General features: G+C 39.1%; 1 protein-coding gene across 10 annotated transcripts in view; it reads left to right on the top strand.

The window, feature by feature from the left end:
- The window catches only part of ANO5 (anoctamin 5), a 58,694-nt gene extending 31,697 nt beyond the window's left edge, over window positions 1–26,997 (top strand). For 9 of the 10 annotated variants that reach the window (XM_053944380.1, XM_053944375.1, XM_053944372.1 and 6 more), the window contains 17 exons: window positions 232–300; window positions 1,265–1,549; window positions 1,894–2,007; window positions 3,545–3,660; window positions 4,996–5,130; window positions 6,361–6,466; window positions 6,556–6,616; window positions 8,605–8,756; window positions 11,500–11,574; window positions 12,227–12,449; window positions 14,820–14,989; window positions 15,580–15,677; window positions 18,328–18,458; window positions 20,048–20,253; window positions 21,099–21,280; window positions 22,337–22,442; window positions 23,281–26,997. In XM_053944380.1, coding sequence (XP_053800355.1) covers window positions 232–300; window positions 1,265–1,549; window positions 1,894–2,007; window positions 3,545–3,660; window positions 4,996–5,130; window positions 6,361–6,466; window positions 6,556–6,616; window positions 8,605–8,756; window positions 11,500–11,574; window positions 12,227–12,449; window positions 14,820–14,989; window positions 15,580–15,677; window positions 18,328–18,458; window positions 20,048–20,253; window positions 21,099–21,280; window positions 22,337–22,442; window positions 23,281–23,502 — 2,451 coding nt within the window. In that variant the 3' untranslated portion in view covers window positions 23,503–26,997. The remainder of the gene's footprint in view (window positions 1–231; window positions 301–1,264; window positions 1,550–1,893; window positions 2,008–3,544; window positions 3,661–4,995; window positions 5,131–6,360; window positions 6,467–6,555; window positions 6,617–8,604; window positions 8,757–11,499; window positions 11,575–12,226; window positions 12,450–14,819; window positions 14,990–15,579; window positions 15,678–18,327; window positions 18,459–20,047; window positions 20,254–21,098; window positions 21,281–22,336; window positions 22,443–23,280) is intronic. The other variant, XM_053944377.1, reaches the window with a different exon arrangement.
- The last annotated feature ends 243 nt before the right edge of the window (window positions 26,998–27,240 follow it).

Genomic DNA, 27,240 nt, shown 5'->3' with positions numbered 1-27,240 from the left:
CTGTGGCTAGTCAGTGCAGTTCCTGTTGGGTTCCCATCACAAAGCTGGCCCTCACTAGAAAGTGGCCTCTGTGTATTGGCTGGTTTTTGTCGGCTTGCTTTGAGAAGGTCACATAGCTTTAAGGGGTTGTCATTAGGGCAGCTGAGAGAAGTGAAACCCAGTGAGTCATTGGTGAGTGACCAATTAGTTGCTAACTTCATCAGTTACTAAAGTGTCTTTGTTTCTTTTCAGGAAAGGAGAAAAGAATTTGAGAGCAACCTGCAAAAGGCTGGTTTGGAGCTAGAAACAGAAGACAAGAAGGTAAAAAAAAAAAAAAAAAAAAAAAAAAAAAAAAACCATAGGACCAAAAAGAATAGGACCTTGAAATCAATAAACCACTTTCTTTCTCTGAGAAAAATTATAAATTAAACTCGTGGATTTCAGTGGAGTGTGACTAATTTAGGGGAAACAAGGTTAATTTGAGTGCTTTTTCCAGATCCATTGATAAGAATAATTTTGATTCAAGAGGAAGCTTTTGGTTTTGCTTTTGCTTTCATAACAAGAAGGCAAAATAGCTGCGATTGGGTTTATATCCACATAAATGGGAAGTATGCTTACAGCTGATTTTAATCCAACCTAACAGTGAGTAACAAGTTTGGAAGGCAGAGATTGGATTAGTTATGCCCACTGGATGATTCCTCCTAATTATGAAGAAGGACCCTGTAACCTTGAGGATGTTTGATTAGTGGTACTGTTTGCGGTAATAACTGGAGGACGTGCGATTTTGATTGATGGAGTCAGCATGCCAGAGGCTGAGTTGAGTAAAATAACTGTTGATGAAATTCAGACTCTGTAACATCCAGAGGTAGGGAATTCATGGAGCAATATTAAAAACCCTTCTGATTGCCAACTTCTACTGTGAATGCAGAGCAGCACTAGAAGAACGTACATGTTACATGAGGCCTATGACAAGATTATTCTTCATGTTTCCAGTGTAATTAGAATTTTCATGCTTCAGTGTATGAGATTAATATAGTTTGAAAAGCCTTTGTGAGCTTGTAGTAATGCAAAGGTTATTTTTATGAACAGCCAACCACTCAGATAAGCTTCTCAGTAAATATACATATATATACACACACAGAAGATCCTTCTATTCCCTCCTACTTTGTTTTTAAATCCTTTAAAAATATGTAAAAGGCAATACATTTTATATGAAAAATATTCCCATAAATCTTGCAGTAAAACACAGTTTGGTCAAATGTCTGATTTAACTTTTCTGGAGCAGGAATCTGAAGATGGCAAGATTTTTTTTGTGAAGATCCATGCACCGTGGGAGGTTCTGATCACATATGCAGAAGTGCTGAACATTAAAGTTCCCATCAGGGAAAATGACATTCCCCCCATGGTAGAGAACCCCCTGGACTGTGTGCTTTTCCCACTGAGGCTGCCCGAGAAGGTGATGCACCCTGAACCGGATTATTTCACAGCACCATTCAGCAAGGACAAGCAGGAGCTGTACCTCATTAATGATGAGAGCACTTTCTTCTCACCATCCATGAGAAACAGAATAGTACGTATGTGAATTTGGCTACTTATGTTTATATGTAGATTTACACGGCCTCATTGGAATATTCATTGTAAGGAAGGAGTACAGAAACCACGGTAACTGAGGTCCAGAGAGGCCTGAGTACCTGTGCATCTTTCTTAGAAATACAGAATAATTGTTGGAACTGATCTTCTGGATGTCTACAAGGCAACTGTGCCCCCAGTATTCTTATATGAGATAAGGCCTTCTGAAGAAATACCTTTTTGCATGTTGTTCTTGCAGATTATACACAGTGCACATCTATTATAGATTTCTATTAAATGGCCTTAGAATAGGAAAGGTCTGAAATTCTCATTCTTGAATCTCAGGTTAATTATATTCTTACACGTTGCCCATATGGAACAGAAGAAGGGAAGAAAAAATTTGGGATTAAGAGACTGTTAAACAATGGCACCTATACAGCTGCATATCCTCTTCATGATGTAAGTATTTTGGCTTTCTGCTCCCTTGAGCATTTCCCAGTGTTTGCACTCTTTTATCTACTGTGACATTTGCTGTTCCAGGAGATACGAAAATATACTCAAACCTTTCAATTGGTCCCAGTAATTGATTCTGTTTTATAACACGCAAGACATACCTGTCAGTCCTACTGTTTGGCTTTTATGTGCTGAAATGAGTTTTTAGAGTATGTGTCAGTCACATCATTTCTTTAGAGACTTACTCCATGACATTCCTGTAATGTTGATGGCACGGACCACGCAGTAGTACCTTAGGAATGAATCTCTACTGCAGATGCATACATTCAGCAATGTGTGTGCATAGGGTGTGCACACACACATGCTGTAGTTGCACAGTACTGTGCACTACCTGCAGTTAGAGAAAAACTCTTGGGATCATAGCATTTTGGGACTGAAGTCAGATAGGTTGCCTGAGCCCTGCCAGTTGAGTGTGGGATGGTGACTTGTCCATCTCCCAGTGACCTTTGGGTGCAAATACTGAATACTGCAAATGTGGTAAGGATAGTAAAATACTATGTTTACTTTTGCTGTAAGGTCTGCAGTTTTTAATATGACATGTGTGAGTTTAGTCCTGAAATTCCATGGAGAAAACAAGAGAGAGATGGGTTACAGTATTTTACATGGGTTTTTTAGCTTTAAATTTTTTCCTCCTAAATGTTGTGTTTAATTTTTAACTTAAATCTTAAATTCTCTCTGTGTTTTTAAAGGTTATTTCAGATGTCACTATGCTTTAGTGAACTTAAGTTGCTTATTTATATCTCTGGATTCTACCATAAGACATTATTAAATACTGTATATAGATTTATATTTTTAAATGTTTGAAAATATTTTATTTTCCTTAGAAAAAGAAATAATTGAGCAAATAGACATTCCTTAGGTTTTCAGGAGGAAAGTTTGGCTGATTAGGATCTAGAATGCTAGTGTAGGCTGGGAGGTACTTTATACTGTTGGGATTACCAAAACCACAGACAGTAAAAGGCAAGAATCTCTTCTATACAACTACAACCAACTTTAAATGCTAAGAAATCTTATGAAAAAATTCTAAAACTTGTGAGACAGACTCAAAAATCTTTGTCTAAAAATAATTATTTAATCTCTCAGAATATTTTCAAAATGCAAACTTTAGGTTACTTAAACTTCTATTGGTTTATTTAGAAACCAATTTTCATGCTTTTCTTTGTGATGGAGAGACATTCAGAAAAAAGGAAAACCAAGATCACGAGGTGAATAATTGACATAGCCAAATATTTCTAGAAGTGGAGTTCTGTGGCACAAAATAAAATTGCAAAAGCTGTCAGAAACTGTGGTTATTTTACACTGTTTAATTTCTAGGAAGGTGATGAAGTTCCAAAATTTTCATAGTATTTGGCAGTTAAGATACCTGATAATGACCAACACCACAGTCTTCAGAGGGGTGCATCATCGTTCCTGTTTGTCTCTTTCAATGTAGTATTTGGGCCTGTTGCTGAGGTGTTTCCCCCTTCCTCTGATTTGCTCACAGTGCCAGTACTGGAAGAAGGCAAGCGACCCGAACTGTGACAGCGAGAGGTACACGCTCTACATGGAGTGGGCCCGCTTCCTGCGCTTCTACAAAGAGCAGCCTTTGGTCCTTATCAGGTGAGGTACTGCCTGGGGGTTGTTATGTTTCCTTGCTTTTCACTGGAATGCAGTGTATATTCATCTGTAACTTGATCCTGCTAGGAATGATGCCTTGAGAAGGCTGACATAGAACAGAAGCTACCCAGAGTTAAAGAATAAAGCAGGTATTTCTTAAAAGACCTTGGGCAGCACAAGAGCCCAGCCAGGGCTACACCCAAGATGAACCAAAATGGTCACAAAATGGACGACCGGTCACAAGGTCTCACACTTGTATAAGTTTTGGTCCTTTAGCATATTGGAGTTCATTGTCCAATTATAGATTTAGGTTATGAAGTCCTATCCTTCTTGTTTTCTCTCTTTAGTCCACATTGTTTATGCTCTTGGGCCTGAAACTTGCATAGGCTGTCCTTGGTCCCCAGCTAGAAGAGGATTGTTTTATCTACCTGCTCTGTGAAGAGAGCTTACCATCACTTAATCGGCAGCTCCGAGCTACACACTAAAGCAGCACAGAATCTGAAATATATAAAACTTAAGGCATCAGGAAATCTTTGCCTCTTTTAATATCCAGTGAGAACTGGATATTAATTGGGCACTATGTCCTGGGAGAACATGACAGAGCTTTCTACTGAGAAGTGGAAAAATGCTTTGTCTCAAATCAAGCCTCTTTCCAGTCCTCCTGGGGTCAGGTATATCACAGATAATTCAGCTGTTAAAGAAACACCTACATAGAATACCTCAGAAATTTTAAACAATCTCTGCAAAAAATGTTAAGGGTTTATTTGAAATGTTAAAATTTCACCACAGACTTGAAAAAATATGGATAAAATCAGTTTGGAAGCTTGGCTCTTAGTTCTAACCCCAAATTTAAACTCACTTAAGATCTCTTTGTTTCAGCTGACGTGATACAACAGAATGTTGCTTTGTTCACAGGTTACACTTCCTTGTTTGTAACACAAGTGGTTGTATTTCTGTGGATTACCTATTTGTTTTAACCATATGGTCAGAACTGTTGTGCTGTTTCATTTGTGTAACTCCTTGGAAAAATCAGAAAGTAAATCTTCACTTACACTATTCTGTTGAAAAGAGGAAAGAGCGATTTTTATGTTAGTTTCTGCTAGGAGGAAAAAAGGGACAAAAGAGGCCGTATTTCCTGATCATTCACCTTGTTCGTACAGCTTGAGTAACTTCTTGTGGCCAGTTTCAGCCCTCATTTTCCACAGTACCTCAGTGCATTTGCTCTTCTGTTAAAGGAGAGTTTTGCCAAATATTTCGCTTTTACTCTGGCCAGTTTGCTCTACTACTGTTTTAAATTTTGTTTTGTGTTCCTATTAATTGCTTTTTTTTTGTATTCAGAAAGTACTATGGTGAGAAGATTGGAATCTATTTTGCCTGGCTGGGATTTTACACCGAGATGTTATTCCTTGCAGCAGTTGTTGGCTTAATCTGTTTTCTTTATGGCTTGTTTACAATGGATGAAAATATGAGCAGGTAAGTATAACACTGAAAATCTTCTAGGCAAAAGCTAAGCAATGTGAAAATTTTATTCCTGTAAAAAAATTGTATTCTTGTTGTTACTCAACAGGTAACAAGCTTTTAAAGCTTGTCAGAGCAGACAAATTTGTTCTTCAGCTGTCTTTATTGACTGTAAAGGTGGTGGACCACTAATGCAGAACTTGTGACTGTCAATTAGTAAGACTCAACTTGTAGGTGAAAAGCAATATTTTGTTGGCCATAGCTTTCTGTATTGGAGAAGCTGCAATATATGAAGACCTGAGAGTACCCCTTAGATCTCTCAAAATTGTTTGAGTGTTTATTGTTGCCTTAAGTTCGTCTATTTAATCTATCTTGCAGAGCAGTCTGACCTTTTTGTGTAGGTCCTCATTTGTACTAACCAAAAGCATGCGTAAAACAGATCAGCAGTGTTCTCCCATAAAAGAGGGATCCAATATCTTAGAAGCCACAGTTTGGTGGGTTTTTTTTAAGTAAGCATAGTATTTGTTTTATCAGAAGTCCAAAGATTTATTATATTCAGGGATTGGGGGTGGGGAGAGGAAAAGAGGGTTGACTTCTCATTGCTCACTGTTTTCTGTAAGAAGGCTTTCATAAAATTTTGAGTTTTAACTATAAAAGATGACTAACAAGGTAAAATTCTCATCTATTCTGTTGAATAATATAATTTTGAGACTTGTATTTTAGCTAGGTTAAGAATTCATCTGGGAATACTGTTATACATACTGAGATTTCTCTGGATACCAAAGGACTATCATAGAATTCTAAATTTTACCCACTGTCATTGAATTGAAGTAGCAAATTTTACTGCAGATATCAAAGCTGAAGTGGTCTCTCTGCTTTTAGAAAAGGTGTTTTGATGTCATTGCTAACGCGATGAGAAATAACATGGTTTATATCTTGCCCGAAAGCAGTGCATGTACAGTACAGCTCCTGACAGACTCCTGATTCATTGCTGGTAGAGTCAAAAAGCCCATATCAAGGGAATTATTAATTCTACTCCTTGTAGCAGTTGCTTCATTCTTGATTTGCCCTGACCCAGCCACTGGTTAATACCAGTGAAAGTGACAAGATGTGGCATCTTTGCTATGAAGCTGCAAATGTTGAGCTTTGAATAAATGAAGGTCCTCTTTATTTTTTAAATAAATTTCATATAACGTCTTTTAAGATGCTGTGGAAGCAGATATTTTACAATGTTTTCCTGCTTAGCAAAGAAATCTGTGACCCTGCAATTGGAGGAGAGATCATCATGTGCCCACTTTGTGACCGAGACTGTGAATACTGGAGACTAAACACCACCTGCGAGGCCTCACAGGTGTGTATCTGGTTCTGCAGCCACCGGTCATTTTTGTTCATCCTGAAAACGGTCTTGGTACTGACCTGTTCCTGGGTGTTCTCTTGCAGTATTCCCATTTGTTTGACAACGTGGCAACTCTTTTTTTTGCCATTTTCATGGGTATATGGGGTGAGTACCTTTGATAAGTTTTATGTCAAGCAATAGGGAGATCTTAGCCAAGCTGCTGAGGGACACGGGAAGTGGGAAGAAGGGGAATAATGGCTTCACTTTAGTATCCTGCCTCAGGTACAGAAGTGATGAATGAGTGAAAATAATTTAAAGTTACAGAGGAATTAAGACTTAAAAAAACCCAAGCAGGCATCTAGGATACAATAAGAATAACATAAACATTGTGTACTCTTAACTACTAAAATTTGATTATTTCCTTAGTAACCAGAGGGGTCCAACCTTACGCAGCCCAGATAAGAGTTCTCTCTGCTCAGCCCTTCACATCATCAGTGTCTCAGTGAGGGAGTGGGGAGTTTTGTGCCCTTTCACTGGATGGATGGTGGTCCATCACTGCTGCTGTTTTAGCTGTACTTCTGGGATGAGGAAATTTGTTGGGATCTACCCCAGTGAACTTCATACACTGTAGTATGTTTTGATGACGTAGAAATAGGTGGATTTCTGGCCTCTATAATCATAGTTTCACACCAATGATACCTCTTCAGACTTCTAATAACATTGTGTTGAATACATGTTCTTTTCTTCAACTCTATGAAAGTTTATAAATGCCGGATAGCAAAGTTATTGCTTCTTACTTCCTTAAATACAATTCTCTTGTTTCATACTGTTTGTATGAAATGTCATCATTAAATGTTCAACTTGTATATAGATATTTCATTAACTCACAAAGATTCTTGTGTGCTAATAGAAAACCTGTGAAATTTTAACAGTGGATCTAATATCTCACTTTCATATAGAATTATTATTTAAAATCTAATAAGATTTTTGTTGTATGGCTGTTTTACTAAATTTTTCTTGGTTTCTAAGAACTAGCATTGTGTGACATGGATTAGTCATTTAGGAAGTACCAGTCAAAGAGTTTAGAACTGCAGAAGATAAGCTTTCCTGTGTTTGTCTAAACCATAAAACTTCCTCAGTTCAGATAAGAACAATCAGATTACAAAATGTTTACATTTTAAAGTAATTTACAAAGGGCTCTTAAAATGTTACATAGTATTATAAATTCTATAGTTGTTTATATATGAAATCAATTCCCTCTAATGTCTTAAAAAATTCTTAGGCCAGCCCCCAACCCTTGATTGTATGAAAATCATAGGATGTTCACTGTCTTTAAAATGACCATGTGTCCTGGTTTAAGGCAAATTTGGGATGAAACCTCCGAATGGGTCAAGTGGCCCCCTCCCAGTTCAGGAGACATAAATCTCCTTTGAGAAAATTGGAAAAAACTGTTTATTTAACAAACAAAGTATTCACAAGCATAAAAAATGAATAATATTAAACAATGGAAGCTCTCATTGTACTGAAGAGGTGGCAAATTCAGAGAGTCCTTTTCAGGGGCTGTAGCTCAGCTCTCTCTGTCTCTTATCAGTCCCTCCTGCACTGGAAATGCTGCATCCCGGGCCCCAGTGGGCCACAGGCATGAGCTCCAGGTATTTTTCTGGGTTTTCAGTCCAGAGCAGGTTCAAACAGTTCCAAGAAGAAGAAAAGCCATAGTCTGGGGAACTTTTCTACCTCAGCTAGCTAAAAAAACTAATTAAAAGCAAAGGAGAGTTTTGTCCTGCTCCTTGTCCATGCTGCAGACAACATGGTCTGTGAGAGAGAGAGAGCTGAAGCTCTTATCTCTGTGTTTTGAATACAGCTGTGAAAAAAATTCCACCCCTTTTCCTTCTCTCCCACTTTGCTCTCGGATCTAGTTTTAAAGGCACAAATCTTCCTTGTCATCCATTTCTGGAATTCAATTAGCTAATAAATCACTGGATCCATATTGTGGTCTTATCTGTGAACTATAGTTGGTAGTCAGTAAAAGTAAGTGAGTCACACTGTAAGGATAAATAATAAACCACAGAAAAGAAGCCAGTGCAGATGTTTAACTTAGTTGATGCACATGTTCACTTCTTCCTTAACTCTATTTTAACATTTGCAAATTGTAGTTACACTTTTCTTGGAGTTTTGGAAGAGGCGGCAAGCAAGACTGAAATATGAATGGGATTTGGTTGATTTTGAAGAGGAACAGCAACAGCTCCAGCTGAGGCCTGAGTACGAGGCAAAATGTACCCAAAAGAAGAAGAATCCCGTAACTCAGGTATGAACACGCTGTGTTGACGTGTGTGCAAATCCAGTTGTGTGCTGAAAGTTTTGTAACATGGAAATTGATATATTAAATCAGGAAAATAAGGGCAAAGTTTATAGCTTTTATGTGTTTTTACAGCATCATCTTTCACAATTCAGGGTACCAGTCTCTGAAACTTTCATGCCTTTAAAACCACTCATTCTTATCCCTACACAACATATGAAGAAACAGTCACTGTGATCTAAAATGATAAGTTGGTCTAGCTGTGGTTTAGCTTCTGATACACAACTACTTTGTTGGGGGAACACCAGAGGGATGAAGGTGGCCAAAGTCCTTTCTCTGAAATGTAATTGAGATACAATTGTAGTATCCTAGTAGTGACCCTACTTTACTCTGTTAAACACTCTGTATAAATATTAAATGTTAATTGTTTTCATCTAAATTTATTTTAGGTAGGAGTTACTTGACAAATTTTGGGTTCAGCTGGTTGCATTCCAACACAGTATCTACCACACCCATTCAATGTATTTTTAAATCACCTTTTCCCTTTCACAGAATTGCATATAGATGGCTTATTGTCGCTAGTCCTAAGTATACTTAGATAACACAGTCTTCAGAGAAAAATGGAAGCTTAGCCAGAATGTGGGAAGAGTCTTTGTTCTAAAAACAGTAGCCTTGTCTTTCAGGGCTCGTTTCCTTAATCATTAGGAAATACATACACTAATCTCACTTCTCAGGAGAGAGAGTTTTTCCCCCTCCACATACACAGCATTAATTCTGCTGTTGCAACTAGTGCTATGTACCTTGCACAGAGCTCTTTGATAACAGTGCACTATGTTTAAGAGTATAGCTCTGCTGAAGCGTTACTTTCTGCATGTTCAAGAAAACAGGTTCCGGTAAATACATTTTCATTAGTTAGCTCTACTAGTTGACAACACATGCCTGCCAGTTATGTATTATGTGCTGGTTTGCATCCCTGCGTATGCTCAGGCTCAAACCCCCCCCCTCCCCTTCCATGGGTGCACAGGGCTCAAACTCTGCCAGACTGTGGTGGTTGTGCTGCAGCTGAGGGAAAGAGCAGGAGGAGTTCTGTCCAGCAGGCAGGTGCTGGCCCTTGTGTGCTCAGCAGGAGAGGCTGATCGTGTTAGGACAGGCAGGAATGGGCTGACTGGTTAGCAGTGGTTGTGTACAGCATGGACCAAAACCTGTAGCCTGATGAGGTGAATCAGCTGTACCAGAGCACAGCCAAAGGCTTAGGTGTGCTTGTACACTGTCCTGAGGGAGAAGATGTTGTCTCTCTAAATTAATCCAAATCCCTTAGGTGAGATAGGGTTTTGTGAACTTTATTTAGGAAGTAGAAATGGACTGTAATACTCTGATCTCAGTGTGAGATACTGCACTCCTCTGTACTTTCTAAGTATGCATTAACAATTGCCATAAAAATTCAATGACTATACAAGCCTTTATATTATGACATTTCAATTTACTGTCTCAGTGGTTTTTCAGAGGCTTTTTTGCAGAAGGGTTTATCAGTGATCCTTATCAGTACCCAATTAATTATAGGCTAACTTGTACAGGTAATAGTAATTTCCTTCTGTTAGAGCATGTCCTATAGTGAACACATGAAAGGCTAGTGCTCTCAAATGAGTTATTTCTGCAGGAACCAACAAGGTTATGTGTGTACAGGAGAGTTACTTTGTGTCCCACAGCTGGTTTTGCACTCAGAAAATTATTTCATCATTATTCATGATTCAAAGTTTTAAGTGCACTGAAACCAAAATTGCTGATCTTGAGGCTATCACTAACATACCTGTTCATGGTGTTAAACTGTCTAACTAGATCATAGCTAAAATCTGGGTTTGCTGATCACAATAGAATTGTAATCTACGTAAATAATGAAACATTTGATTCAAACTTAGGTTCTGTCATTCCACATTACTGCCTATATTACATTTGGGATTGCAGCTTCTTTAGTACACAGTGCCACTTTATAGTACACAGTGCCACTTTGCTGAAGAGGAGTCTAAGCATTCTACAGTGCCTTGTCCTACAGATTTATCAAATTCAGGGTATTTTCACTATATCTTCTTCCACTGGCATTAGTTCTTAAAGAGAAGATTCTTTCATAGAACATGTACTCTGATATTTTAAGAACTAGAATTGGTTGCGCAAGCTACATGAGCATTGAAAATTGTTCATGTGTTGTCTGGGGATACTGGCATGATCCAGTGGCCTGGTGCTGCAGCAGAGGTTGGCAGCTACATTCACAGCCATTACTTCAACTAAAAAACCAAATAAAATTGAAGGAGTAGAGAAAAACACTGTCTGACTGGCACATCCAAATGACAAGTTTTAAGGAATCTCGGCATGAAGAATTCATAAAATTGGAGTCCTGTTGTGGACTCAGAGATGTTTGACAGCTAACCTAGCAATACAGTAATAGTTGTGGCCTGCTTATCTCAGGAAGTTGGTCTTTTTCCTTTGGCTACTGATTGATTTTGTAAAAGTTTAACCATTCTTTCCAGGTACTGTCTTGTAGCAGTTTTATGGCAGCTTCTGTCCTGATCTTTTTGCCCTACCTCTGCCCCCCCAGCACACTCAAAATGATGTTCTGTCTGTCATTTGAGAGGGGCAGGGTTCTGGATGGTTTCCCTTGGATGTGAGCAAGTGTGAGCTGGTGAGAGCTCTGTGTGCTGCTTGATGTTAGAGTAAGATGTGGGAATAACATGACCCCTGCTGTACTTGATTGTTTCAGGAGATGGAGCCTTATTTGCCTTTAACTAGCCAGGCTGTGCGATTCTGCATCTCAGGAGCTACAGTGTTGTTCTGGGTGAGCATCTTTTTGAATCATTATTTTGACATGTATCAGAGATGCTGTTCATTACTAATAATCACATTAACACAAATTAGTTTTAATCATGATGTTAACACATGATTTTATTACTGTTCTGCACATTTCATGCTGTCATTTAAAACGCTTCCATTCTGATTTTTTTTTTTAAAGGGAGTGGAAATCTGTCATTAATTGGTAATTTGATTGGACATTTTAGCATGGGGATAACTTTCTCTGTGACTTACTTGATATTAACAGACATACCAAAAAAATTGTGGTAAGGCCAACAAAAAAAAGAATTCACAACAATGAATGCAGAATGAGTTTCAGAGCAGACAGTTTAATCTAACTTGTCCTTTCCATCTCCTGCCTATACTTTTCTGCACTTTCTCAGATATTGGTATTAGGTTGTCAGCTTTTCTTATGTTAACAAAGTAATTTTGTTGGTTTTAATATATACAATATAACAAAGTATTTTGCCTGTGTACTTTGCATTTCAGTGCTGCAGAACTCATACCCACAAAGAATAAAATTTTAAAAATATAAAGCATGATGGTTTACATCTTGTTTTTAAAGCTGTGTGCGTATAGCTATAGTGTATAGCTATACTAAGCTGCAAGTGTATTTCAAATCTCCCTCCTTTTTGCAGGTGTCCTTGATCATAGCCAGCATGATAGCTGTGATTGTGTATCGCCTTGCAGTGTATGCTGCCTTCGCCAGCCTCATGGAGAACACTCAGACGCTGCAGCCCATCAGCGGCTTACTGACCCCTCAGCTGGCAACCTCAGTCACAGCCTCTTGCCTCAATTTTGTCATCATCATGATACTGAATTTCTTTTATGAGAGAATAGCCATCTGGATTACTGATATGGGTAAGCATGGGTACTTGAAGGCAAAACTTGGAAAGAATCATTGAAGATTCCATTGCACACCATCAAGGTGTTCCATGATGTTGTTCTCAACTCAGGCACAGTGGGAACTCTATGGCTCACAGTAGCTTGCAGCAATGACTCAGGAGTATCCACGACGATTCTGAACATTCTCCCTGCATTTCAGTAGTTCTCATAACCTAGTTTCTCTTCATATAATGCTTGTTTATATTAGAACTAGTCTACAGAGACAGTCACAGACCTGAACATAGTTAAAAATTATCTTGAGTCATCAAAGCAAGATCCGGCTGTCTTGAACTAGGAGTATTTCAGTTTGAAATCCTGCAAATATATTTGAAAAAATAAATCATAGCTATCTTCACAAGAAAAAAAGACTAATAATGACTCTTAGTCTGGGGGAAAAGGTGGGATGGGATAATTCATTTTCCATGTTTTTCTGAGCATTGTTTCCTTTAGCTCTGGCTGTACAGATTTGGAGTTACAAAGATGGAAGGCAGAGGTTGAGCAGGATGAGAAGCTGTGCCCAAGATGTGCTATTGTGGCAGTAGCTATTGATAGCAGTACCCCTGCTTCAGAGCTGGAGGCCCAGAAAGAGTGCCTGCTCTTGTAGTGCATTTTATGTTTGACTTCTGCTTGCATGCTGGAAATACCATTCCTGAGAGCCTTTCTTAGACATTTTTTTAAAATCTTATTTCATTTTATTTGTCCTTAATGGTTTAGAGATAGAAGTCCCTGAAGGTGTTAAATAGGAAGAAATAATTGCAGAATACATTCAGCTTGGGGAGGGAAGCTGAAAATATTAGGTACTTGCAGTTTGTGCACTTGTCATAAAAACAGTTGGTTGATCTTTTTTTTTTGTGAGATCTTGCAGGTCAAGTCAAGAGTTGAAAGGTGTTCCTTGCAGAATCTTAAAGGGATGTTGCATTTGGTTGATTTTGATATACCATGGGCCATCTCTGAGATCTGTATTGCTTATCTCTCTTGGCCAAATCAGACCAAACTGAAACAGAACAAGTAGTAACTAAAATTGCCCCTAACAAACACAGAAACAAACAGAAATAATAATTTTTTAAATATTTCTTTCTTGAAGAGCAGGAATTGTAAGCATGAAGGCTCAGCGGTGTTATTTTGCTGATTTGCAAGTGTGGATGAATAATTTCTCAAGTGGCAGCACTTCCTGGGGCTGTGGGTCACAGGGGGAGCATAACAGTTCACTGGTGTGAGGAGGTCTGCTGCCCTCCTCGGGTGGCCTGGGCTGTCAAGTGTCTGCCCAGACTTTATTCATTCTTGAACTCCTTGAAAGGATTAGACCAGATATGGTGTTCAGACAAGCAGGTATAACCTGCCTCTGGTGCTCTGAACACTGTGTGCCTCACATCCATGTTTTAACAACACACTGAAAATAAAAATATTTTAGGGAGCTGCAAGCTAGGCAGACTGCCTCACCTGAGAGCTGCCTCTTCTGTCCTACACTCTGATGTCAGGTTCCCAGTAAATACCTCATGTTTTTCTGGCATGCAAACTTACACCAAGCTTGGAAACAGTTTATTCAGTTATATGAAACAACTTTACAATAAGGCAGATAAGTTCCACACATCTGCCTCACCAATTCAGAGGGACTTGAATGTTTGTGGTATATTTTCTTATAGTATTTCCCAAATTGAATTGGTTATATGTTATCATTTAACAGGACATTTGACAATAATATGCTTAGGGCTTCCTGCTGCCTTCAGAAATATAAATGTGATAGACAATGAGCAGCAAAAGGCAGCAAAACCCTAAGCAGAAGTTTGGTGATGTACAGTAGCTCCAAGATGCCCATATTCTTCTATTCTGCCCTGTTCTTCTGCTCTTTATGAGCCTCGTCTTTCAGAGGCACATGGGCCATGCAGTTTCTGCTGATTTTAATGATATGCACATACAGTATGTTGGGGAAAAATATTGTAACATACTTCTCTACCACAAAGAAAAAAATAATCATGTGTTGCTAACAGGGAAATCTTCATACTACAGGAGAACCTTCTAGTTACTGTTGGAGATTCATCTCAAATCTCCTAAAATAGTGTAACATTTGGGGATGGACAAGTGCTAATGAACAGGACAAAGAAGGGGAAATTAAATTTTATAGAGGTTTTAAATATGAATTTCCTTTGACTGCCTGCATCAAACGTTGCATTGTAAAGTAAGGGTAGGGTGTCTGAAAGCAGGAACTCCCATCTGCTGAAGTGTTTGTAGGTGTTATCCTTTTCTTTTTTTTTCCTTTAAGGTCACTGTGCATGATGAATATTTGTGAATCTGTATCCTTTTAAAGGGAATAAAGGAACATAAAATTATTGTTTTCTGGTTTCACAGAGATCCCCAGAACTCACATGGAGTATGAGAACAGGCTTACTATGAAAATGTTTTTGTTCCAGTTTGTCAACTACTATTCATCCTGCTTCTATGTGGCCTTCTTCAAAGGGAAGTTTGTTGGTTACCCAGGTGCCTACACATATATGTTTAATCGCTGGCGAAATGAAGAGGTAAGATTTTCTTAATTAAGGTGAATAGGTGAATTGTTCCCTTAAGTCTGCACAGTCATAAATTTCCAGCTGCAGGCTTGGTCTGAACTGAGCTGGACCTGAGCTGGCTATCTAAAAGTTGATGCTTCCAATGACTCTTCCTGCTGTTGCTAGTCAGGGCAACACCAGCAGTGAAAATCTGTCAGTCACAAGAGTGTAAAATCGTAAAGCTTTTCTTGGCCCCAGTTCTCCTGAAATACCAGTGGATCTCACCATGGGTCTTAAAAAAATATCATGCTGAGAGCTTATTGAGTGCAAAAGGTTCACCTTGCTGAGGCTGAGGGGTGTGTGCTGCACACAGATCCTGCTGAAGCATCTCTGAATTACTCTGTCTTCATATGGTTGCTATGTTTTGGTATGTGTTTTGTCTCACACGAAACACTTAAAGCCCTTCCTGAGAGAGTGGCTTAGCTGGCAGTCCATGTGGAAATTGAGTATGGTCCTTACACATTTTAAGATCTCCTTTCTTGCCTTTATACAGTAGTAGAATATAGTTTATCTGGGTGATACCCATTATTCATGTCCATTGACACTCAGTTTGTCTCCACCAGTGTGATCCTGCAGGCTGTTTGATAGAACTGACGACACAGCTCACCATAGTCATGGCTGGCAAACAGATCTGGGGAAATATCCAAGAGGCTATTGTTCCGTAAGTTCTCTCTGACACTGAGCTGCCCATCTTATAGCCAGAGGAAATTCTTGGGAGGATGATTGCCATGTGAGGAAGATAAGAATTCTGTAAATTAAGTGCAAATTCTGACGCTTATTTCATAAAGGCTTTTAGTCTCTTTTGTGAAAGCCATGTTTGTAAAAGCATGTTGTATTAAGAAGCTTGCTCAAATAAGGAGAGGGACTGTGTTAGACTTGTTTGCAAATAGAGATGGGCTGGTGGGAGATGTGGTGGTTTGAGACCACTTGGGGCATAGTGATCATGAAATTATAGAGTTCTCGATATTTCGGGAAATCAGGAGGAACATCAGTAAGACTTTTACTTATGGAAGGCAGACTTTGGTCTATTTAGGAGACTTATTCAGAGTTCCTTGGGAAGCAGCCCTTAAAAACAAAGGAGTCCAAGGAAGGTGGGCATGCTTCAAAATAGAGATCTTGAGGGCACAGGAACAGACTGTCCCTGTGTGCCAAAAGACGAGTCAACAAGACAAACGTCCAGCCTGGATGGGCAATGAGGTTTTGAAGGAACTTAGGAATGAAAAGAGGATCTATCATCTTTGGAAGGAGGGTCAGGTCTCTCAGGCAGGGGTTGCTAGGGCATGTAGGAAAAAATTAGGGGGGCCCAAGCTCCGTTCGAACTAAGTTTGGCAGAGTTTGTAAAGGATAATAAAAAATGTTTTTACAAATATATTAATGGCAAAAGGCAGGGTAAGACCAACCTTTGTTCTCTGCTGGATGCAGGAGGGAACTTAATAACTGCAGATGAGGAGACGGTGAAGGTGCTTAATGCCTTCTTTGCCTCAGTCTTTAGTGGGAAGACACCTTGTCCTCAGGATAACTGTCCTCCTGGGTTGGTACATGGTGTCAGGGAGCAGGATGGGTCCCCCTGTCATCCAGGAGGAGGCAGTCAGAGAACTGCTGAGCTGCTTGGATGTTCATAAATCTATGGGACCAGATGGGATCCGTCCCAGGGTGATGAGGGAGCTGGCAGACGAGCTTGCGAAACCACTCTCCATCATTTACCAGCAGTCCTGGCTCACTGGTGAGGTTCTGGATGACTGGAAACTGGTCAGTGTGACACCCATTCACAACAAGGGTGGGAAGGAAGATCCTGGTAATTATAGGCCACTTGGCCTGACCTCAGTACCCAGTAAAGTTATAGAACAGTTTATACTGAGTGTCATCACACAGCACTTACAGGATGGCCAGGGTATCAGACCCAGCCAGCAGGGGTTTAGGAGGGGTAGGTCATTATTTGACCAACCTCATCTCTTTTTATGACCAGGTAGATGCGGGAAAGGCTGTGCATGTTGTCTATTTGGACTCCAGCAAGGCCTTTGACACTGTCTCCCACAGCATACTCCTGGAAAATCTGCAGCCCACGGCTTGGACAGGAGCACTCTTTGCTGGGTTCAGAACTGGCTGAATGGCTGGGCCCAGAGAGTGATGGTGAATGGTGCTGCATCCCACTGGCAGCCAGTCACCAGTGATGTCCCCCAGGGCTCTGTGCTGGGGCCAGTTCTGTTCAATATTGTTATTGATGACATGGATGAGGGCATTGAGTCTTTCATTAGTAAATTTGCAGACAATACTAAGCTGGAAGCGTGTGTCAATCTGTTGGAAGGGAGAAGGGCTTTGCAGAGAGACTTGGAACAGTTGGATGGATGGGCAGAATCCAATAGGATGAAGTTTAATGAGTCCAAGGGCCAAGTCCTGCATTTTGGCCACAATAACCCCCTGCAATGTTATAGGCTGGGGATGGTGTGGCTAGATAGTGCCCAGGCAGAAAGGGACCTGGGGGTACTGGTCAACAGCTGACTGAACAGGAGCCGGCAGTCTGCCCTGGTGGCCAAGAAGGCCAAGATGCTGTATGAGGAATAGTGCGACCAGCAGGACCAGGGAGATCATTCTTCCCCTGTACTCCGCACTGGTGAGGCAACACTTCGAGTGCTGTGTCCAGTTCTGGCCCCTCAGTTTGGGAAGGATGTTGAGACGCTCAAGCGCATCCAGAGGAGGCAACGAGGCTGGTGAGGGGCTTGGAACACAAGCCCTGTGAGGAATGACTGAGGGAGCTGGGGTTGTTTAGCCTGGAGAAAAGGAGACTCAGAGGTGACCTTTATAATTCTCTACAACTTCCTGAAAGGTGGTTGTAGTCAGGTGAGGGTTGGTCTCTTTCTCAGGCAGCAACTGACAGAACAAGAGGACACAGTTTTAAGCTGCATCAAGGGAAATATAGTCTGGATATTAGGAAAAAGTTTTTTACAGAAAGGGTGATAAAGTACTGGAATGGTCTGCCCAGGGAGGCGGTGCAGTCACTATCCCTGGATGTGCTTAAAAAAAGACTGGATGTGGCACTTGGTGTCATGGTTTATTTGAGATGCTGGGGCACGGTTTGGACTCAATGATTTTGAAGGTCTCTTCCAACCTAGTCATTCTGTGATTCTGACTTCACAGAATATTCTGAGTTGGAAGGGACCCACAAGGATTGAGTCCAGCTCTTAATTGAATGGCCTGTACAGGGAGTAAACCCACAAGCTTGTAATAATCAAGGTGCTAATAACACCATGCTCTAACCAAGTGAGCCAATCTCACCTGCTTCTCTCATCGTTAACGTTTTTCTGCATATACAGCTGGATTTGTAACTGGTGGGGTCGTCGGAAAGCCAGAAATAATCCTGAAAATTTGTACAGTCGCTGGGAGCAAGACCATGATCTGCAGACATTTGGAGCCTTAGGCCTGTTCTATGAATATTTAGAAATGGGTAAGTTTAAAATTACACATTTGGAATTGAGGACAGGACACCTTGTACTGACACTTCCAAAAGAACATTTTCTCAATTAATTGTTGTGGATTGATGCCACCACTTTCTTCTGCATAGCAGGAGGATTAACTGCTGGAAGTCATTAAATAGGTCAGCTCAATTTAAAAAAAAGCTGTCTTTGCATCTTAAACTGCTGGGAATTTCACAGAAACACTGCAGACTTTTGTTTTCCTCATTTGAATGGGGAGCATTATTCTCAGTGCAGCCAGCTGCCTCTGTGTCTGTTCTTTTGTTGTTCCAAAGCATATTCTTAGCTGATGTCAGTGGAAATTTTAAGTATGGAATGAGTGCCAAATGTGCTGTAAGGATGGGTACTGCAGGCATGTGATCTACGAACTGGCTAGAGGAGAATCCCTCCAGATTTAGTCTTGCACTGATCAGTGCTTGCCTTCAGTCCGTTAGACCAGCAGAGGGAGTGTGGGCAAGGGAATATGGATTTTCAAAGATAACGTGAACATGTCAGCTTATAACAGTAAAAGCCTGAGAAACTGAAACTAAAACTGAAGCCAAGCTAAATCTAAAGGATACTTTAAAGAAGTTAATATTTGATTATTACAAGGATATCTTTTGTTGAAAAATGAACCTTTGTACTGTTTTATTTCTGCAGAAATAGTTTGAAGTGTTCTAGAGATGCATAGTGTTATTATTATCACTTCAATTTGACACAGGGCTGTGGTCATGTGAAACTAATACGCTCAGAATACACTGTTGCAAGCCGTGTCCTTGCTCTTCCAGAATCAGAGCTACGCTCCAGGATTGTGCAAAGGCTGCTAAGCTAGCAGGAATTTTGTTGCTTATCTGAGGTGAAGAATTTACCACTGAAATCATGGAAGAGTGAATGACTGGTGTATGGGAATTTATTTTATATACTACGTAAACCATAAAAAATGTTCTATTTCCTTTATTTGAAACATAGTGGCAGTATTGGCTGTGTATTGAGGATTATCACAGTCTCTACTGAGAAACTTAATTTCAGTAACAATTGAAAGGATCATTTGTATATTCTATTTGCAATTCTTAAACTAATGTCAACACTCCCCAATGGAACTATTGCATATAGGACTGTTATGAATGTTTTGATTAAATCAGTAACAATAGGTGGAGATAAGGTTGTGAGGTGTGTAGTTGACAAGTAAAAGAAGAACAAGAAGGTACAAACTGCAAGAGAACAAAACTGGCCTGATAACAATTGAGAAATTTGGTGGATGAATACATCCCAATTCCCCTACACTTACACACCATTCATATGAGAACTGCAGCACCCTTAAAGGATTGGTATCCAGCACTGCTGGCAGCATCATTTCACAGGATCCAAGTGCCCATTTCTATGGGTGCTGCTGAATGGCATCCTGAAGGGACTGGAGAAGTCTTGGGATTGGGGCTGATTGTCGCTTAGCTCAGGCCAGGGCTGAAGATGACTTGTGTAGCCTGGCAGAAGTTTGCCATTTGTCTGCTAGTTGTAAACCCCCATCACTCTGAGGATACTTCAGGAAGGGCAGATTTTGACATACTGTTTTTCTCTCTTGCAGTCATTCAGTTTGGATTCATTACTCTCTTTGTGGCATCCTTTCCCCTGGCTCCCCTTCTTGCTCTGATGAATAATATCCTGGAGATTCGCGTAGACTCCTGGAAATTAACCACTCAGTACAGAAGACCTGTGGCTGCAAAAGCACATAGCATTGGAGTATGGCAGGAAATCCTCAATGGGATGGCCATCCTGTCTGTTGTCACCAATGTAAGTATGTTAATACTTACTTAGGTACGTGATGTGTTAGCTGGGAAATCTCAAGTTGGAGAACCAAAACCACTGTGTTGTGCTACATCAACACTGATTCTTCCATGTACTCAAAATGTGAAGAATTAAAAACCAGCTGATGCTTTTTCTCCTTCATCAACATTGTATCATGTTAACCTACAAAGATACCATCAAACCATTTAAGTTTGATGTCCATATGTTGGCAGTGTGCAGCTCCCTATCCACATTTTACTGGCCATAATCTTTCATTCAGTTGTCCATGTTTTCCAGCCTTTTGGAATGGCATAAGCCAGTATGAAGCTTAGTCTGATGAAGCACACTGATTGCCCAGAGGGAACTGTAGGGGACAGGAAAGGTGGATGAATCCTGTGGGTCAGACGCATTTTTGTTCTTTTTGCTATGAGGCCTGTTCTGTGGAAATTCTGCTTCTCTTCTGGATGCCCCTGTGGGACCAGTGGCTCCAAGCAGTTTTTATAAACTGGTAACTAAATGCTATGCCAGTATTTCATTGGAAACATACTGTAAAGCATCCTACTGAGCACAAGAGGTGCTTCTTTTTATTGTATCTCAGGCAAAACCCACTTGCAGGTACTGCCATAGTAGCACAATACCTCAGCACCTTAAGTATCTCAAGTTTCCAGGAAAAATGTGCTGAGGCTGCAGTCAGCATCTTTTACCAAGGTGAAGTCCCCAGTCATGCTTCTCACCCTTTCTTAAAAGATTCTGGGTAACGCTATAGAGTCACAGAACCACAACACCATTATAAATCTGCTCACTAATTTTGTGTGCTACTTTCCTTATTTCTTTTTCCAATTTCTTTTCAGGCTTTTATTGTTGCATTCACATCAGATATGATTCCTCGTTTAGTTTACTACTATGCTTATTCTGAAAATGAAGACTCGCCAATGTCTGGATACATAAACAACAGTTTGTCAGTGTTTCAAATCTCAGATTTTCCTGAGAGAAATGAACCTAAAGAGAATCCAGAAAACTTTGTCATATGCAGGTTGGTGTCACTTTGTATAGAATACAGCATAAAAATCAATTAAGATCTAAGTTGTCCATTCGAAAATAAATTATGTCATTCTCATCCTTCTAAAGTGTAGGAGGTAATATTTAGACTATTGATAAGGTAATGGTTGAGGTGGTAAGAGATCAAGCCAATAAGAAAAACAATCACCTCAAAAAATTCACCACTAAAAGTCTCATTGCTAACTTGCATTTTGCTTTTTCTTCATTATATTTTTGTTTACTTGATTACAGTATTGATTTTTGAGTGAGGAAGGAAATTTATGTCCCTGAAGTTGCAAACTTCAGCCTATATTTTCAAAGATTTTTAGGCTGAGTAAGTGGACAAGAAAGCAGAATAAAGGAGATGTTTAGATCTCAAAGCTGAAAATGAGATATGGTATTTACAATCTATCCTTATTTTGCTTGATCAGATCAAAAGTCAGACCTATCCTCTTTTCATTTAAAAAGTAGTTTTTTCTTGCTAGCGGAAGCATTGGAGATTCTAGAATAATTGCAAAAGAACTTTGGAAGTGGTAAAATAAAAGTATTGATTGGATGAAAAAAAATCTCAAAGCAAACAAAAACACCCCCAAATCAACCACCCCAGCACTTCTGGAAACAGCTACATTTGTTTGGTGGTGTAGAATATGCACTTAAGTTTGTCCTTTCATGAAACCCTGCATCTGTGCAGTCCATAATCTGCTCATGTGTGTCACATTTATTCAGTACATGTCCATTACCCTGTGATACATCCCATCACCCTGTCCTGTATTATTTGTTCATTGCCTGAAAAACAAGTAACCTGTGTACCAAATTTCACGTCACACATCCTCATCTCTGCTCTGTTGCTGTGTGTGTGAGGGTGTTTAAGCAAACACAAAGATAGGAACAAATTGAGAGGCAACCTTTTTCTGCAAAAGGAAACAGACCGTTTAAAACAAGAAAAGGTTCCTTAAGTGACAACTGTACTTGCTTGTAAGTGTCACTAAGCTTGTAATCTGTCCCAAGCTGAATGTGACATTTCACCTTTGCATGTCTGTCATTCCTACAGGTACAGAGACTATCGATATCCTCCAGATCATGAGAGGAAATACTTACACACTATGCAGTTCTGGCACATTCTTGCTGCAAAACTGGCCTTTATAATTATTATGGAGGTATGTTCCCTACAAAATTTCCTTCTGACATTGGTACCTTGTGGTTTGTTTAGATAGTCACTAATGTTACAGAAAATAGAATTGCTGGGAGTATAAAATAATTTGTTCCCAAGACAATACCAAGTATTCATGTCCTAAAAGATTACTGTTACTGGGCCTTTTAACTTCAGTGAGCTCACCTCAGAGTAGAAGAAGTGAAAATGGCTGAGGAGACTGAAAATGTTGATCAAAATAATCAGAAAAATAAAAAAAGTCTTTATGCCAGATAAAAAAAAGCCACCAGGACTAGCACTTCCATTCCTCTTGCTTTCATTAAGGAGCTGTATGTGAGATGACTGTGTTCAAAATCCAGACAGCATTTTGCAGTGATGTATATTGGTTAAAAACAGCTAAACCAATAGTTTTGATTGGGACATCAGTGTTAAGCTACTGCTTTGCAAGTTATGAAGGGAAAAGGGAGTAAGTAGTTCAAGTGCTCATCTCATCACTTTTCCTGCTATGTTTCATCAGCTCTCAATAGCTAAGTGTTATCAGCATAGCTGTGTGAACTTTCTAACAAACCACACAGAGGAGTTAAAAAGTGATGGTTGAGATTCAGGCCCTGACACTTTCCTCTTGGGTTTGCTAAGTCATTAATGGTTTGGAATTAAAATTTCTGCATAAGAAGATGGGTTTTAATCTTCATACACATCTTAGATACACATTAATTCGGTGTGTATTGTTCCAGGACAGCCAAATGAAATGTATTTTATTGTGAACAAAAAGTGACCTATTTGGTGTCAGATAAAACAGGAGGTGCTTCTTTTGGTAATGAGTTGTTTTTTTTTGTTTTTTTCAGCATGTTGTATTCATCGTCAAATTCTTTGTAGCATGGATGATCCCCGATGTTCCTGCAGATGTGAAAGCCAAAATAAAACGTGAAAAGTATTTAACACAAAAAATCCTACATGAGTATGAACTTGAAAAACTGAAGGAGAGACTGTGCCAAGGTGATAAACGAGCCACAGAAAAAGAGTTCATTGCCACGGAAGGGAGAATGGAGCTATCCAGAGCAATGTAACCAAAAACCCAGCTGTTTGGGGATTTAGCTTATTCTAGCTTTTTTTATCTGTGGTTTGCTCAGCATGCATCATGTTGAAAGCTGTAGGAGAGTTCAACCCTTCTCTTTCAGTCCAAAGATTTTAGAGTTTTCTTTAAGTTTTACTGAGCTTTCAAAGTTTAGGAAATCTACTTAACTGTATGATTTCAGCACTGGTTTTTATTTACCCATGACTTTGAATAGCCAATACTGGCTTGTAATCCTAGAATTTGGACTCCTGGTGTAGGGACTGTTAACCTCAAAGGGCTCACAGGACATGATAAGGTCATTTACCACCAAGCCCTCTCCCTGTTGCTAATTGCAACATTCCAGGCTGTATCCCAGCTGACTGAAAAGGATACCACAGAGGACCACTGCTGTGGAAAATGCTGAAAATTATTATTTTTATTATGTCGTAATTTAAATAGAACACTCCTGATACAAGGATTAAGGTTTGAGGCTTTTTTTAATATTCGCTACGTCTTATGAAGCATTGGTTTGAACTTCTCTACGTTTTGTAGAAAGAATTGATTTTTAAAGATACATTGGCTTAATTCCACTTGGAATTATTTATAGGCACAAAATTCAGTTAATACAATAGTGAAGGGAATAAAAAAATAGTGAAGGGAAAAAAAGCCATAATTTATTTTCATAAAGATAAAATTTATGGAATAGTTTACTCTCTAAATGCAGATATTGTGGAATCACCTAATTGCAGTGGGTGTTGAAAATATGTATGTGATTTGGAGAATAGCAGTTATTTAATTTCTCATTCTCAAAACCTACCATTGGAAGATTGTTTGACTTTTCTTTGGGGCTAAAGCTGCTTGTTTATTTATTTCTTTTGTTTGGATTCTCAATGAATGCCAGCAAAGGGCTAAAGCTGTGTGTCTGTCCTCGATGCATACTATGGAGTGTGCCTGCACTCCATGGCAGTGTATTGGGAGCTGGACCACCATACCAGTTGATTTAGCTGAATGGTTTCATCTTGGATTTTTATCAAAAAGATTTTAAGCATGCCAAATAATCTATGTTTATGCTGTTATTTTCCTTATACGTAGTTTCCTTATACGTAGTATCCTGAGGCTTCCCAAAGATTCTCTTGGATCTTTGGGAAGGATTTTTTTCTTTTCTTTTTTGTTAAGAGGCTTTTCTACAAAGTTACTGAGTTTATAAATATGTAATAACTATTGTGCAAAGTAGCTTCCAGCTGTTTAAGAATGTGCCCTCATTTTCTAGTTTGAAGCAGGTAGGCATTTTTGTGATTTTACTGTATATTTAAAACATATCAACGCTTCCATGCTTAGTGCCTTGTTTCTTTGCATTTGGCAAGAGATGTGAAAATGATCTCTGCAGGGCAGTGCCTATTTCCAAAATGTGCTTGCAGGCATTAGCATACTATGAACCTGCAGACAGTGAACCTGCAGTTCAGTGTTAGGAAGCCATGCCTGCCTTGGCACACTTCTGTTTCAGTGCCACGTGGACTGTTGGAGAGCAGTTCGTGCCTAGACTGCAGACTGTTGTAACACCAGATTATTGAGTTCTCTGATGCTGAATACACAAGGTAGACAAGTTTAGAAAATTTTGCTGTATTTGCACTTTGAAAGTTATACTTCCTTGCAAGTATACACATAAAAATTGAGATTTGTATTCCATATCAGCTGAATGATGTACTGTTTACTAGTACCACAACTTAGGGTATTTAGTTTTAGCAAACCTTGCCTGTGTCATGTAGTACTTAATGTTGTAACAGTTTTAAATCAATGTCTTGAGTGGAGCTGTTGTTATTAGCAAAAGGATTAAGTGCCTACCTCGAGCACACATCACACAGTTTGGCTGCCAGTCAAGGAGTTGATGCCGATGTACATTTCTCGTTACTGTAAGTTATTCACCTTCATTCTCTAAGGCTGCTTGATCAATCAAGCATGTTGGCAATTTATGTTCCTGATGAACTGATCATGTTCTTGAATATTCATATATATTTGAAGTGATGGATCTGTTGAAGGAGTACATGTGTAAATAAATTAGCTCTGCTGCTTAATGTATAAGCCAAAGAAGAGCATCAGCTGTCAGTTGTGATCACATATCAAACTCCACAATTTGCACAATGAAAGCACTGTGCTGCATCTTGCACATATACTGTTAATTAAATTCCTTAATTTAGATGTTGTGGGTTTGTTAACTGTTTGCAAGGCAGACAGATGCTTCAAACAGAAAGATGATGAGATGCAAAAGGGTATTTCTGTGCAAAATGTACAACCTGACTGAAGCTGAAAACGGATTTGGAAATTCAGTGTTAGATGCACTATTTCTGCTTATGGAAGATTAGTTTCTTCAAGTAATAAAGTGTCCTAATATACTACCCTTAAAAAGATAACAGCAAAATAGGTGTGTTGTGAATGAACAATGCCATTTAAGAGCAAGATGGAGGAAAATAAGGAAATACATGTGTTTGGGACACGGCATTGATATGCAGACCCTGAATTTGAATTGATTTTTTGATTCCTACTTTGTGCTTCTTGCAAACTTATTTTTTAAGATCACTTGCTATTTAATGCAGTACAGATGTTTTGTATATGTTGTATCATACAATAGAAAGTGGAAAAGCCCTGGGATCAGCTTATTTAGAAAGAAATATGTATCTTAAAAACAAGTCATTACACTTCATAGCATTATACAGAAACTGTTGAAAAGAGAATCTGTTGTCATACTAAAAGCTAATATCACATAAAAATTTAATCTTGACACCTTTTTACATAATAATTTGCCATTACTTGCCATTAAGCAGTATTTTGACTAAAGGTATCACTATGGTTGGGTTTACAGTGGTTCACATAAGTTTCCTGAAGTGTTCTTGAAAAGTGAGAAAGGTAAGGAAGGCCTGGTCAATTTGGAGATGTGCTGATTCTTACTGTTGGAATAATTTATTTTGATGTGATTCAGTATCTAAAAGTGTCCTTTAACCAAAGTGAATAAAGTTCTGTGTTGCAATTACTGTAATTTAAGCAACAATAGACTGCCTTGTTAGAATTAGTTACACGAAACAAAATTGACCTTTCAGGTGTAATACAATCAGGGATTTTTTTATTTTTTTGCAATTAAAATTTAGGTTGCTTACCTTGGGAAGGTTTAGTGTGGTATGTTCTAAGCAAAGGACTGCAAGAAGAGAGATACTATGAGACACTATTGTATTTTTTCTAGAATTTTTTTTACTATGCTTTTACTATTTTATGTAGTGCTGTCAATTTGAGGCAACAGAATGGAGTGAAAATAGATGGAGTTTCTGACTATTCTACATGTACCACTTGTTTGACTTGTACTGTCGTGTAATCTGAGTGGCATTTTTGTCTGCTATGTATGTTGCTGATATATATGATACACTAATGTCAGAATAAATTTTTTAAACATTCTGCTAACATTTAATATCCACATTTAATAAGATCTAAATCTAGCAAATAAAGCTGTGTTCATTTTTAATGTGCTGTCAACTTGTGTGTGAAAATTCTAAGAATTGAGAGAGGAGCCGAAGTACTAAAAGTCAGATACCTGGAGCACCTTCTGGAAGAGAATATTCATACAGATTTCTGCAACTCACAATGTGTGTTGTGTTCATACAGATCCATTTTCAGCTTTCAGGCTGCTTTTCCCTGCCTTATCTGGATACAGTTTTTATTCCTGCAATGCCAGGACCTGAGGTGACTTCTCAGGTTCTCAGTCACA

This window comes from Vidua chalybeata, chromosome 6 (assembly GCF_026979565.1).
Source record: "Vidua chalybeata isolate OUT-0048 chromosome 6, bVidCha1 merged haplotype, whole genome shotgun sequence".
NCBI lineage: Eukaryota > Metazoa > Chordata > Aves > Passeriformes > Viduidae > Vidua > Vidua chalybeata.
This window is presented reverse-complemented; position numbering and strand designations above follow the sequence as displayed.